General features: G+C 41.6%; 1 protein-coding gene across 1 annotated transcript in view; it reads left to right on the forward strand.

Annotated features, from left to right (window-relative positions):
• The window catches only part of chrm2a (cholinergic receptor, muscarinic 2a), a 43,448-nt gene extending 28,729 nt beyond the window's left edge, over positions 1-14,719 (forward strand). Inside the window, exon 2 of the mRNA XM_028571096.1 lies at positions 13,164-14,719. Within this exon, the coding sequence (XP_028426897.1) occupies positions 13,205-14,719 (1,515 nt within the window). The 5' untranslated portion in view covers positions 13,164-13,204. The remainder of the gene's footprint in view (positions 1-13,163) is intronic.
• The last annotated feature ends 1,425 nt before the right edge of the window (positions 14,720-16,144 follow it).

A 16,144-nucleotide genomic window follows, 5' to 3' on the forward strand; every position in this document is an offset into this window, starting at 1 on the left:
AGTCAGAGCACAAGGGAATGAGATACTGAAAGCAAGGGGAGGACAGAATAAGAAGGGCTAATTACATAGCTGACACCTCTTGCATTCAAATATTTGTTTTCACATTTCCACAGTGATTTCACAAGGACCGCTTTGTTTGGGTGTGCATCGTTGTATTAGCATGTGGTTTTGTCCATTATTTTAGGACATTGCTTTATTAGATGGACAGAAATTATATAACATATGAAGGAGCAACCACTATGTTGGTTTGTGTTATCCATACTGCTACACTAAGAACAGTGTTTGACTCTGCTATTAATCCTTCATGTCAAGACCTACTAGAAAGACAGATGGCTTAAATAAATCAAATACGATGCAGGAGCATGCCTCTTTTATCTCAAAATGCTTCATGCATTCTCCAGCAGCAGAATCTAAATGCCTCTCACAGCACGCCAGCAGCTCTTCCTGTGTGGTCCTGTTTTCAGAAAATGTATTCTTGTGATCATTATTTATCTTTTAAAACTTCACAAACCTCATTTAACTAAGCAGTCACTATTATGGATGGTTATTCCAGGCGGGACAGCCTCTCGAGGCAATGCAAATAAGTGGAGGGCAGATAGTGAAGCTGGGGTATTTAATATACCACATGTATAATTGTCCCCTGCTGGAGCTGCATCCCCCGCGACCCGACACCGGATAAGCGGACGAAGATGGATGGATGGATGGATGTATAATTGATGACGTCTGTGAAATATGCAGTAGTTTAGATTTGACGGGTGGAGGCTTATTATAATTTACTTTTGAAAAAAAAGCTAAGAAGTGGTCTTCAATAGTGTTTCCATCCAGCCGATTCGAGTGTTATCAGCCAATCGAATTGCAGTTATCATCTGCTTATCATTACCATATGGTATGGTACGGTATGGTCCTACTTTACTTCCTAGTTGGCTCAGTAGACCGTTATCATCTACGGGTAAGCTAGATCACCCATCTGCGTCAAGATATGAAGCTCAGAGCAAATGCTCGACCTCACAGTCGTAACATAGCGTTGTTTGAAGAGCGACATGGTAGGGAGTAGTATTAAAAGAAGACCACGTAACTCCGGGTACACACCACACAAGAAGCACAAAGCAGATTTTTGGCCTGATTCCACCATCCCAACAATAGTTGGCAAAGCCCCGATTTTTTCTTTCTTGCCATATTTTCCTGTGGTGTGAGTTATGTTACAAGTGTTTTTTACAACCCCCGATAAGCTTGGCAGTCCATCGTGATCGCACAAATTTCAAAAACTGCAAATATTAAACATATTCAACAAGTAACGTTAGTTTTGTTTGGATTCACAATGGGACTCCCAGAGAATTAAAAAGGTATGCCAATGGGTCCCTAACCATGCTAACGGTGACTTTTTACCATGTGAAAAGATAATAACTGCCTTCTGAACCTGCTAGTAGGTGTAGCAGGCCCCTTCTAACCCATATGTATGAGGCTGAGAAACCTATGACACCCACTGAATTGAGTGCTAACGTCTGAATCAGGTGTTCTTTTAGAGTTTTGCAAAAATTCAGGCTTTACAATAATCGCATTACAAGTTTTGTTTTGTGAAAAAACCTCAATGCCCCTAGAAGGGTAAAATAAAAACAAATTTCAGTCAGGTATCACATTACAGCACCACTAATCTCTTCTCATCAGCGGATAAATGAGAGGCAGTGACAAGGTAATAAAATGGGGAAAGCCACATAAGAGGGTCCTGTCAATTGCCTGTCTGTGTGACACGTGGCTTGACAGGCCATCAGGTTTGAGCCCTATGAGTTTTGGGTATGGCGCATCGGTTATTTGGATCAAGGTCACTTCCATGGATTAGCATCCGTCAGCTTTATTTACAGCAACAGCACGAGGCTTCTGAGCACCAATTGTGTTGCCTCTTTACAAGAGAGACAGATCCCTCTGCAAGTGAACAACCACAGAGAGGCTTCATACTTTAGTGGTTCCTGGGCCGCAAGTTCCATAACGTTCCTTCTTGTTAGTCTCCTGGTTTTTGGTTCGGCTGTTGCATTTAAAGAATACAGGGAACGTTTGGAGATGAGAAATTGCACTAAATCAGCAAAGAAATCAGTTTAGCCAAAAAAAAAAAAAAAAAAATGCATTACTTTACTCACATTATCCTCACTGAATGCTGCTCTAGATGAATGTATATTGTCATGGAAATCATCTTCTGGTTTATTGTAACATATGATAAAACTAGAACGGGTACTGTAAATAGAACAACCTGTCCAAGGACAACATAGCTCTGCTTTTTATCACTAAACTCTGAATCCCAAGAGAATAACGGAGTACGGCGAGGGGGGGTGATGGGCAACGAAATACAGAAACAATGAAGTGGAACAAATCCAACAGGCACATGCTTTATCTCGTTCCCTTCTCCTTCCCTGCCTTTTTTTCTATTTTTGCTATCTTTCTCTATCTTAATGAGCACCACAGCTTTCTATCGAGGGATGGTGCCAGTGTGATACATAACAGGCAGGACACAGAGAGAGGGAACGAGGACAGGACAGTAGCAGGGTGACAGTGATGCTGGCAGAGTGATTTAAGAGTGCTTAGACAGGCATGCCGATTCACGGAGTGCGAGCAAAAGAGCACTATCATGCCCAGGGAAGTGGTCAAGGCACCCAATAATCTCTTTAAAATGAAAATATAATCACAGAGAGAGAGAGAGAGAGAGAGATTTTATAAAGCAGAGCTGTAGTCATGAACAGCTGAAAGGATTCAATTCCAAGACCAAATCCAGTTGAATTTGATCTAAAAGTGATGAGCCCAAATCAAGACAAATGGCAGTTGTATTGAACTCAGACAACAATTGCAGTAATTGTAGGGAGGTAATTGCAGCATACTTACAGGGCACTTAATGTGTTGTATTAAAAAATATTTTTTGGGCATCCTCTAGTGGTAGTATCAAATGCCTAAAAGGAAATTCATAGTTGTAAATAAAGCTACTTATTTTTTCAATGGGGAGTCAACAACCAGTCATGGATAATAATTAAAAAAACTGCTCTTGAGACGTGACTCAAATCCGTAATGAGATAGAAGTAATATACTACAGCCCGGGTGTGTGCATAATATCACATGACTTTTCTCAACCGATCCTAAACCACTGAATATTAACAATGTGCTCGACACCTTTTTTGAGTGTCAAATTAAGAGTGACATTAACAGGCTTATGTCCTTCCCGCTAAGCACACTCTAGTCAAAGGGTTGGTTATAATTGCTCATTGGCCTGAGTTAAAATGTCTGGTCATAAAGTCAGTCTGCTCGGAGAGCCGGTGGCGCGATCAGAACCACTCACTGTACAAAGTCTGAGAGCTCACTTGCATAACACAATCTCATTATTCAAATGGAACGTTGCTCCACATTAATAGAAGATGACCTTTCTGTTTGTTTGCAGCACAGTTGCCTCACATTTTATTTACACTCCTCTTGCTGTATCAAACCATTCAACAGATCAGAATTGAAGTATGTATATTTCTGTAACACCTCTACATTCCTTTCCTCTAAGTTTCCATACTGGGTGATGTGACTCTATACACTTGTCCTGTGGTTCAGCTGAGAGCAGGGTTTAATTGAACAAAGCCTGGGAGAGGTAGCCCCAGAGCAGCACCAGCAGGGCTCTGCTTCACCTGCGTGAGGCAGTTACTGAGCCACTACATAAATGCAGAGGCTGGCAAGTGCATTCATGCCTATGTTCTATGTGAAATCAGTAATGAGCCAGCAACTGCCAGGAGAGACTAGTGGGCCAGCTTATTGCCATAGATAGTATGAAGAAGCAGGGACAGCAGGGGAGTCCCAGAGGTAAAAAATAGAATAGGAAACCGACTATATTGTCATTCTAATGGTGGTGTAAATTACAGAGATAATATAGGTAAGATATTGCCACATAATGTGGTGCATGATAATGTTCCTGGTCGAGTGAAGCTTAGCAGTGGCTTCATTTTCTTTTTGATTTATCTGAATCAGAGCCTGAAATGCATCAGGTCTGTCGATGAGGAGCTATGGAGAAAGTCATGCACTGTATCGCAAAAAAAAAAGTTCTATTGTTGCCCACATAAGACACAGATTAGATAATCAAGAAAGGGCATACATTTATAGGAGAAGACATGGAAATATCAATACACTTATTCAAGCTCAAGAGATTTCCCCCACGCTCATTGTTAGATCACTACAAATATTTATATTATTCCATCCATAGCATTAGCCTCGCACAAATATGTAGGCTGTCAGCTGCTGGCAATGTCCTGCAGTATTTCACCAGAGAAATGGCTAGCCTGCCAGATGTTGCTTAATAAGTCTGTTGATTATAGCTGGTTGCATGGCTACTGCAAATGTCCTTGCTGCCCAGTGAAAAATGTTTGTCATGTATCAGCTAACAGAGACACCTGGGACGATTTCCATTAGGATAAAATAAAAGGGGCAATGTCTTACATAACTAAATTGCATTAGGGGTTTAGCTAACATGGAATTTTCTTTTAGAACAGATGATGATATTGGTATTTTTAGATCAAGGATGCTGATAATAGCAGATATTTGTGCTGATATTGGAAACACAGCTGATGTTACTTAAACTATAATGAGACTCAAACTCTCCATTGAGATTCAGACTAATGAAATTGTACAAGGTGGGGTAGCAGAGCATAGTTTACTCTTGAGAAGCAATTATGATTAGAAATATGGAAATCTGCTAATTAAAGCCAAATCAACAGAGGATACATGATGCGGGCTTTTTCAGTCATGGTTAAATTATTTGTATGAAATAAAACGTTTAATATCAAGTGACAGGAGAGATAGTGAGCGTTTGAGTAGGTAGCGTGACAGTGTTTGTCAAGTTGTAGCTGCTGCAAGGGTCTCTCTGTATGGCAGGAGAAAATTGACTTGTTTCCCTTTACCTTCCCAGCTTGCTTGAGGACTTTGTTCATTCATTACTGACTGAGCTCCAGTTTTTTGTTTTTATTGCATCCCAGAAGGCTGGTGATATTTCCCAGACAGTGTGGCTTCTGAACTGTGATCTACAGTTAGAGCTATATAAGATCTTTCCATTGAACTGCATCTGTCCAAAATTTGTTGTCTTGGCTCTCGCTATTTTAATCTATGCTCTGCAGAAGGCTTTAACATACTTCCAGTAATTCTATCCTCAAATTGTGTGTATTTAACGGATTTGGGTGATGAATGTGGCAGCTTACAGTGATTCAGAGTCATTGGATGGGCTGCCTAGCAGAGCAGCAGAGGTCGTATGTGACACTGTCAGTTTTCACAGATGGTGTGGAGACTGCCATAAGCAAAAAAAAGCTGGAATATCAATAGGCTTATCTCTGCATTCTCTGAAGAGGTAAGGACAGGGTGTTGCTGGAAAGAGGGCACCCTAAAATGACAGTCCTGCAATGCTGAAGATAATTTGCTTTAAATGAGTATGAACATAATTTCTATGAAGTGGCACCTAAAGGTCACAGTGAAAGAATTATGAGCCTCTTGCCGTCAAGACCCAAGACAAATCGAGGGAAAGAAAGAGGGAGTGAAGCAGTCACTTCGTCTTGATTTGGTTGACCAAATTAAAACGGAAGATCGAGAAGAGTCTGGCCAAAACCTTCATTCATATACCCCCTTGCTGTGTTCTTAATCAAAATATGTGCACACACAAAAACAAAATTCTCTAGTGTACATTTTGCATCTTATCCCCCTTACTTGGCACACAGTGACACAAGACCACCTACAGGTTCTCTGGGGAATCTCTGGGTAGTTGACTGTTTGCAGATTATCACAGTTTGTGTTTCCACCCGCTTGAATGCCATTTCCTGCTCGTTTACTCTCCATTGACTTCATGTCCACTTAACACAAGCACTGCCAGAGAGGTCTGAGTTTGAGAGGCATTGTCACACCTGCAAAGAAGATATGACAAAGCCTCCCTGTAATTACACCCTCTCATGAATAATGCTATTGTCTAACTTAATGAGAGGTCTTTCTCAAGTTATTCCATTAGGGGTTTGATGCTCCATCCGTTAATCGCGGCTTATCATGTTGGAGAGGTTGTGTGTTTGGGGGGGGGTGCTCGTGGTAGTGTCTCCCAAAATAAATTGGCCCCAAGAGATTAAGAGTAATTCTGAGACCCCCTTGAATGAGCTTTTAAATTGTTCATGGGTTTAGTGGTGTTGTTGATGGATTCAGGTCCAAATCTTAACATTTTAGTCTTTTAAAGTTTTTGATTTCTGCATAAGCTCCTCTTTCCAGCACTACCCATTTACCCACCTATTTCCAGGTTATGGAAATCAAAATTCAGTTCAATGGAGTTTCTTGTCTGGCACATAAAACAAACGTTTCTAGGCTTCTGGGTTTACTTCCATAATATGCGGCTTACTGAATATGCGCAGTAGTGTTTCTCCTGCTGACCCTGCTCAGGAGCTCCCGCTCGGTCCATAGATTTTACATTGTGATGACGTCACGTTTTTAAGCTTTTCTCGGCTCGAGGGAAGTTTTTCAAATATAAAAAGTCCATGGATTAAAAACGAGAAGCGAGTCATAATGGACATTGTTTGCAGTTTGAGGTTTCCTGTTAACAGTCTTACAGATGTTCCTTTCACAATGGTAACCTACTGGAAAAATCCTTTTCAGGCCACAAGGGGATTTTGTTTTATTGCAATACCGTAAGTGGCCACTGGAAAAGATTGGCTGCCAGGCTAAGCGCACTTCCTGGGGTCCTGGGGTAGAGGCACTTCTGGCAAAAGTCTGAGGTTTAGTTACTCTTTAATGGGAAAGAGTGACCTCACACCGAAAAGAGAATCCAGGAAACCCCATGTGTTTGAACTGTAATGGGAGCTTGTGTGAGAGGGCGTGCGATACCAACTTGATGCAATTGAGTTCATCGCTACGCACGGCACATGCTGGGGAAACAATACCTGGACAAGGCTGGACTTCTCCAGAGTTGTCAATGGTCACAGACACCAGCCAAGACTGTGTTGAGATGCTCACAAGAACCCAACTGAGATCCACTGTGTTGGAGCAGAGAATATGTTATGCATGGCTTTGCTATGAGCCTTCAGGTCTCTGTCCCTAGAGTGGGACCTATGTATGTGTTTTTGGCAATAGTGCCTTCTCTGTGGGATTTGAGCTGTGTGGATTGTCTGTTGTTGACAATCTGTTATGTGATATTCATGAACAGTATCTCTAAGCACTGCACTGTCCAATTAGGTGACCTTAGGATTTCATGTGAACCTTTTGCTGATGATTCAGCAACAGGTGTGCAGCCAAGTGTAAAGCAGTTGGGGTGAGGGTTGGTATCTCCAAGTCTGGGGCCTTGGTACTGGGCTGGATAATACTGGATTACCCTTTTCAGGTTGGAGACTCTCTGAAGATATGTGCCCCGTATATTATCCCCCGAATCGAAATGGTTATAAAGTAGTGTTTGCATTTCCAATGTGCTCAGACAACACTTCGTACAAACCAATACTTTTCTGCACTAATCTGTCCCCGAGAGATGCAGGCATTGTAATGGACTGTTGTGGTTAAGAGCTCTGTTTACCCGGTGATCTATTTTCCTGGCATCAGGCTAGTGACTAAAAGAATACAGTTGTGGATAGAAGCAGCCAACATTGGCTTCTTTCAGAGGGTGTCTAGGCTTACCTATACGGACCTACAGGGGCCGGCTGGGAGACTCAGACATCCAAAAGGAGTTTTAAGTTGAACCCCTGCTCTTTTAAGTTGAAAGGAGCCAGTTGCTCTGACCTGAATGCCTGCCGGGGGAAGTATTCCCCTTGGTGGTTTCCCCCTGGGATCCAAGATCCAAGATCCAAGAGGATACTTTTACAGACTATGCAGGAGGAATTGTATCTTTTCAGGCAGGGTACACCCCAAACAGAGCTGGAGGTTGTGGCTGGGGGAAGCGAACATGTACATTGTTTAGCCCACTGCCACCATGATCCAGTAGCCAAATAAATGTCTGAAACGGATGGATAAATGGCTTTAATCATTCGCTGTATAAATATTTACACTGAATCTCTACAGCATCTGTCAAGATCCATCCCTACCAGTGTGATACCCCTGAGACGGTGGAGAAAGCTTGAGGAAATGAATGCAAATTTGTAATTATACTTCACCCGTTCAAGATTCATTTTGGAGCCATGTTTCATCAGAACACTGAGACGGTTTGATGGTTATCGGAACCTTTTTCATTTCCTGCTAAACATTTCTTCAAATATTTGTATGCATTTGTGTGTCTGTGTATCTCAGCGCTTTGTCAGTATGCCTGTCTGACTGACGGCCCTGCTGGAGAGTAATTTGCATACACTTGGGATAAAATGAGCCAATATTTACCTAAGCAGGAACTTAACCTCACGACAGTGAGACAGTGACCAGTACAAAAAGATGTAGAAGATTTACTCAGTGAAGAAAAATAATTTTGCTTTATGTTTACCAGCCATCATTGAACCTTCCCACATTGTCATACTAAATTTTGACTGTTGTAATTACACCACCAAATGTTGTTTTTTCTACAATAGGGAAGCCTTGAGCTTCGGATGAGCAAGTCAAGTAGTCATTATTTTTTATTGTCTTTTAAAACTTTCTTATATCCATGAATTGTAGTACTATTGAGAGAAGCGCTAAATGGATATCCACCCCCTGCGGAGCAGCTGTACTGCAGCAATGATTGCATTCCAGTCAGGCTTATGTGCAAACATCAAGTAAACAAAGGCCTAACCCTGCACGCTTCCATGGAGAGGGCCAGCAATGAAAATGCATGTAATCATTGAAAGCAGGGGGCAAGTGCCCTGGGCTTTACCTTGGATCAGTGCTCAGAGATGGGAAATGGGAATCTGGACACTAGGGAGGCCGCCAAATGCATCGGTCTCAGTTGAACTATACAGCTGCCAATAAAAACAATGTTTCTTATATCTCTGCTTGAAGGTACATCAACAGAAAGTTGACACCTGTTGTCTGTCACTGACAACACTGCTTATTTAGCTCAAAATAAAAAGGCAAATCAGTTGTCATTTAAATAAAAATGCAACAATTGTTAATTACTTCAGCACAGTTATTTTGGTTTAGATCTGACCCTCCTGGAGTCCACTACAAAAGACAATGAGGACAGAAGTTGTGGAGAAAAGGTGAGGTTAGCCTTTTCTGCTTCCCAGAGGGCATAAGCAATTTTCAGCTCTAGTGAGCCAGCTCCAGGACTACCTAAGTCTGAACAGAGAAAAATACTCAAACTCATTTATTCACATCCTCCCATGACAGCAACTGACTTGTCTCATGTTTTGTTCTTAATACACTAAACAACAAAAAGGCAAATTTGAGATTGCAGAATTCACTGACACATTTAATTCAGTGCAGAAGTTTAAGGATGGTGAAGATAAACCATCTTATATTTTGCTTCATGTACAGTGAATAATTAAAAAGTGTGATGAGGAAACATCTGAATAGTCATCTCTCTTAGGATAATAATGGAAGTGTCCTGATTGTGCTCTGTTTGATCCACTGGCACTGACTGCAGTAAAACTGAGACTTGCAGGTAAGCTCTGTGATTGATAGCTATGCGACGAGTGCCACTGCTGCTCTCCCCAGGCTATTGCAACTGCACTCATGCTCAGCGGGCTGGCATGCGAGCATTTCTACCAGTCAACACTGAAGCAAAGACGTCTGTCTTCTGTTCAGTACAACTTCCCTACTATTGCTTGCTGTGTCTTAGGAAGACGAGATAAAGATATGTAAACAGGAATCCAAGTGAAACTGTAAAACTACAGCCTGATTGGGGAAATTAAGCACAGCACTGGCTGTCGTTTTAAAGCAGAAGGGACTTTTCGCACCAGTTTAATGCTAACATGGCTCTGAACATGTGGATGGAAGCTTTAAAATAAAGTCTAGTCTCCCCTGAGACCTTTTTTAGAAAACCATGCCTGTTCAAATTGAGCTGAATAGGATTTGTGCATCTTTAGTTGACGATAGCCGGGTCACAGCTTTTGCTATGTTGTTGCAGAGATTTCAGGTGTGGAACAAGGCTTATGGCAGTTGGAGGTGGACAAAGAGCATCTAGGGGAGTTAACTGTCACCACTGTGCCACGACCATCTATACTAATCCACTTTACTTTTCTAATCCACTTGTCTCAAGCGAGCCACAAGTGTGTCCCATTTGTATTGTTGGTGTTTTTGAATATAAATCGGTGGACTTAAACATTTTATGGGGATTAGTCCAGCTTAGCTCCATGCCTAATGCAATGATTAGGGATTTCTGCCACAGCAGATAAGTGAATGTTCACTAGTTACTCAACAACTGTGCTCAATGGTTAAAGACCTTAAGCCGAAAAGTCTTGGACAAGACAGCTCCCCAGCCGCACTAGTGTGTCACCTATAACGCTTCATTAACTTTAGTTACACGATGATGCGTCAGATTCACATTGGTCATTGACCATCTGATGAAGTAAAACTATCCATTGTCACCATCATGTTCAAATCAAGTGAGTGATTTAAGCTGTTTTCACATGAATGAACTGAAAGTCCAACAAATCAGGTCAGGACATTTTCTGAAATTTCCCTTTCTCACATGTAGCACACAACAAGAGATTGCCTATGTCAGACGCATTCTCACTTACTGGAAATACTTTGTTTGTTTAGTCAAATTTGTATTCACTTATTTGACAGCGTATTTTCTCAGCAGAATGGTCTTTAAAAAAAGCTTTTCCTGGCTGAATACCACAGGCTGAATAAAGTTTGTTGTAGTAGTAGTAGTAGTAGTAGTTAAAAAATATGGAGCTTGAGGTAAAAGTTGAAGAAGTTCTGCAGCCTGATGATATTTATGTCAAACTGAGTGTGCCATCAAATCTGACCTACAGCACCCGAAAAAAGAGTTGTGGCCTAGACGCAGAGCAGACAAACCGCGTTACTCCTAATACCAAAGGCCTGTGATGCGCACAACTGAGCGGTATATGAATCAAAGCAAGGTCTACAACACGGGCAAATGCTTAAGGTTAAAAGCGAGAACTAGCGGGTCACTTGGGGATCAAAATAATTGTAAATCACTGTTTGAAGAGAATTTTTAAGTGCAAGTTGGAAATGGACCTTTGAAGATAAAATGTCAGCTCCAGTTTAGTCAATAATTCCTTTTACAGTTTTTATTGAACTCTTGGTAATGCGTACTGTGTGTGTGGTGTATAATTACAATTGCCAAGAATGTACGTGCAAACATTACATAGTACAAATATATATTCAGGGTAGAGGGAAGATGGATTTTAAAGACACCCATTATCACCAAATATAGGGGTTTGGGAACACATTCTGAAGAAATGGAAAGACGGAAATTCAAGCTACAGGCTCGTCATAAGGCATTACCAGGTCGAAAAATGAATCCATCAAAGTGGATAGGCAAACAAAAACCTACAAAAAGCAGCTTTGAGGCACTTAGCATGGAAAAATAAAAAGGCAAGAGAATTTTTTTCATACATCACATGGATTTCTAAATGGAGAAATGTGTTGCCAGTGCCTGTTTTATTTTGCTATCCTGGTTGGTCTGGTATTGCAGGTTTAACTTGGTTCCAGACAGTATTTGGAAAACAAACCTATACATAAAGTCAGTAGTTCAATGAGCAAGTGATTACTTCTTGTGATATCCTCATTTGAGTGGTTGCCTCATTTCCACACAACTCATCTTTCATCGGTCATTCATGTGCATTCCCTTTTTTTGGTGTTTTCTTCCGCCTCAATAATAAAGCATGTGTCTAAATGGGGAGATGTTATTTATGCACTGATTATGAAAAATATCTGTGCCAGAACTGTGTGCTTTTAATTATCGATGTAACTGGCGTACAGGCAACATCGTCACTGTTATTTGATTAATTGCTTTTAGACAAGCTAAAAGCTGATGCAAGAAAAGGTCACATTGCTCATATGAATGGTTTAGAAAGACATATATTTTAAAATTTACTTCTGAATCATCATTCATCTCCTCACACCATTACATGTTAAAATATGGCATTGTATCCGTTGTAGCACATTCAAAATATTTTATTGAATGTGACTGAAACTGTTAACTGTTAAATGTTTAAGCACTACTAATGTCCCACAGTCATTTTGTATTTTAATTTAGGTTTTTATCCTTTTTTATTTTTGTAAGATTATTTCTCTTAAAAGTCACATGTAGTGAGATTTCCATGTCTTTTGTTCTTCTAAAATAGGTCGAGGTGCTATAAATACTGTGAAAGTATCAAAATGCTCAATCCACAGAAAAATGCGCACAGCCCTTATTCAGAAACGGTGCCTATAAATGAACCGTCAGGACTTTTGTACAGTTGTGATGCTACAGTGCCGTTACAGTCATTCCCTGGCTGCAATAATGGTGCAGACAGTGCAGATGTGGAAGACCTGGAAGCGCTGACCAATCAGAGCAGACTAGGCTTTTTCGGTAGGGGGTCTTAAAGAGACTGGCACTAAAACGGAACATTTCAGGAAGAGGTTTATTCAGGTTTATACAAGTTTATTCAGACTTGTCTCGCTTTGCCAGACCATCCACACACTGCGGCGCAGAGGAGGGTCTGGCTACTCCACACAGCATTGCGGGATGGGAGAAAAACATGCTCTGGTTTATTGGTATATCTTTAAACCAATCACAATCGTTTGGGCGGTGCTAAGAGCCGGACAGAGCCGCTGCAAAATAGTCTTGCGAGAGAAAACTCAGATTGGACATATGGTCTAGCTAGCTGTCTCAATTTACCATGCAGAGATCTGAGGAGCAGTTAACCATGGTCCTCATAAATACACCGGAGTTTAAAATTCCAACAAAAAAGAAAGTGGAAGGAAACGGAAATCAGTGAAAATACAGTACATGTATCTGGTGGATTTTCCTGCGGCACCGGAGCAATCCAGGAAGTGGAACGTCAAGGATATAGACTAATTCAGAAAGAAAAATGTCAGTTTTGAACATTAGAAACCCTAAAATACAAGTATGAACCAAGTAACCAAGTTGAAGGGAAAGGGTTGAGCGTTCTTTCTGAGTTGAGAAAGAAGGTGAAGTATTCCTTTATAGCATTTTATAATTGTGTTTTAGCCATGACCCTATTATATATGCCAATTAAAAGTCTTCAGATGACTAAAAAGCTGAATCTGACAGTCAGACTTTTGTGCCTCATTACAAATCTTCTGTTCTCTTTTGTTCTCTTTTGTAGGTTCCATCTGAGTAGGAGGTGGCAACAAAAGACCAAATGCCATGGATGTATTCAATTTCACGTACTGGAATGCCTCTGAAGGCAATGACACAGAAGTTGTGGAAGAGAGTAAAAGCCCCTACAAGACTGTGGAGGTGGTGTTCATCGTGTTGGTGGCCGGTTCCCTCAGTTTGGTTACAGTTATTGGAAATATCCTGGTCATGCTTTCCATCAAAGTTAATAGGAACTTACAGACCGTCAACAACTATTTTTTATTCAGCCTTGCATGTGCTGACCTAATTATTGGACTTTGCTCTATGAACTTGTACACAGTCTACATAGTAATGGGGTACTGGCCCCTGGGCCCGGTGGTGTGTGACTTGTGGTTAGCCTTGGACTATGTCGTCAGCAATGCATCTGTCATGAATCTTCTCATCATAAGCTTTGACAGATATTTCTGTGTCACCAAGCCTCTCAGCTACCCTGTCAGAAGGACCACCAAGATGGCAGGAATGATGATTGCAGCAGCATGGGTCCTGTCTTTCATTCTCTGGGCACCAGCCATTCTCTTCTGGCAGTTCATTGTTGGTGGGCGGACAGTGCCTGAGAAGGAGTGCTACATCCAGTTCTTCTCTAATGCCGCAGTCACTTTTGGCACTGCCATCGCCGCCTTTTACCTGCCTGTCATCATTATGATTCAGCTCTATTGGCAGATCTCCAGAGCGAGCAAGAGCCGTGTGAAGAAGGATAACCGCAAGCCGTCAGGAGCCAATCCAGAGCCCCTGTCGCCTGGCCAGAGAAGGATAAACACACCAAAACCCAACAATAACAACGTTCCAGGGGAGGACACAGCTCGTTCTCAGAGCCAGAATGCTGATGGAGCTAACAAGCATGACCAGCATGATGGAAAACTGCAAAATGGCAAGGGACCTTCCTCGACATCTGCTGAGGGAGAAGCCGAAGGTGACGACGTGGCAAAGGAGAACTGCACTCCTGGAGAGGAGAAGGAGAGCTCCAATGATTCAACATCTGGCAGCGTGCCTGCGTCGATTCAAAAGGATGAGGAGGCGGCACCATCCGCCGCTAACTCCAGTGCCGAGACAACCCAGCCACTCCCACGTCAGCGAGCCAAGGCAGGGGGCTCCAAGCTGACCTGCATCAAGATCAAGACTAAATCGCCCAAGGGTGACTGCTACACGCCATCCAACACTACTGTTGAGATCGTCCCAGCCACAGAGCGGCAGAATCACGTGACACGGAAGATTGTGAAGATGACAAAGCAACCTCCCAACAAGAAGAAGAAAATGCCGCCTTCACGGGAGAAAAAAGTTACCCGCACCATAATGGCCATCCTGGTAGCTTTTGTTGCCACCTGGACTCCTTATAATGTGATGGTGCTTATTAACACCTTCTGCTCCAGCTGTATCCCCAACACAGTGTGGACTATTGGCTACTGGCTGTGCTACATCAACAGCACCATCAACCCGGCCTGCTACGCTTTGTGCAATGTCACATTTAAAAAGACATTCAAACATCTTCTTCTCTGCCAATATAAAAATATCAGGTCAGCCAGATAAATATGGGCCACTTAGGAGGAAGAGTTGAAGTATAAGGGGGGTGTGTGTGTGTGTGTGTGTGTGTGTGTGTGTGTGTGTGTGTGTGTGTGTGTGTGTGTGTGTGTGTGTGTGTGTGTGTGTGTGTGTGTTTGTGTTTGTGGGCATGTCAAAGACTGCAAGAGTACATTTGAAATTACTTTCCACTGTTTTATCTTTTTGTTTTTGAATTTCTCTCTCAATAACCGGTTGTAGCACTTTACACAAGTTCAACTGATGCCAGTTGCGTTTAGATCTGTCGTGCAGAAGCAGCATAGATTAGTAAGGTTGTGAAAAATTCAGTTTGACTGAGTTGTAAGCTAAAAAAATGAGGGTGTGTAAAGCAGGGACCTCTTGGGAGTGACACTGAGCTGATAGAAAATGAGAAAAGATAAAGAGCGGAGGAAGATCTGCACTGTACGAAAATACAAGACTTCAAATGGGAAAATAGGGCTGACTGAATTTACAAACCTAAGAAGTTTAAAGTTCAGTGGAGATACCTGTAGATAACTGTACATATCAGTGCATACTCAATATTTATGTGGGTGTGCTAGCTCGGAGTATGTGTGTACGCCCATGTGTGTCCCTCTGCCTGCATTTTTTCTGTCTGTATGTGATACTCATCATGGCACTTCCAACCAGCAACATGTAGAATAAAGTGGGGCAGCTTGCGTAGATTGCCTCGAACATGGTCACATCAGGACTGGATCTACCAATGAGCCCCTTTGGGAATGAGTTGCCATCAATACATAATATATATATAAATATATTGAAGCTGTACAATTACCTACTGGTGGCGTTTTATTCATGCAGGTGGTAAGGTTGCTTTTATTTGGCCAAATATGTCTCAAAAGTTCTGCCTTCACCTTAATAAATGAATGCAAATGTGTCTGTGCTCACAGCCTTAAAAAATGACATTTTAAAAATTCCAACAGCAGCATGTCTCTCCATAAACAATATCTTGGCTACACAGACCTTTTTAATAAAGAAAAAGAACATTTTCTCACTTGTGAGATAGACTTTTTCTTTACAGAATGTTGACCCATTATGTGCCATAAAATAGATATATTTATCCAGTAGAGACAACTAGTAATTTGGATCTTACTAGAGAAATAACCCACATTGGAATTGAAGGAACAGTTCAACAATTTGGGAAAGACACTAATTATCTGTCTTCCCAAGAGTTAGATGAGAAGATTGATACCACTCAGGTCTGTAGATATGAAGCAGGATACAGTTAGCGTAGCTTAGCATAGAGACTAGGAGCAGTGGGGAGCTGCTAGCCTAGCTTTGTACAAAATTTTAAAACAAATCAGTCTATCAGTATCTCTAAAGCTCACCAATTAACATGTCATATTTTGTCTGTTTCATGTGTAAAATAACCGAAGTGCAAAACAACAGGTTGTGGTT

Source organism: Perca flavescens, chromosome 23, assembly GCF_004354835.1.
Source record: "Perca flavescens isolate YP-PL-M2 chromosome 23, PFLA_1.0, whole genome shotgun sequence".
Lineage (NCBI taxonomy): Eukaryota > Metazoa > Chordata > Actinopteri > Perciformes > Percidae > Perca > Perca flavescens.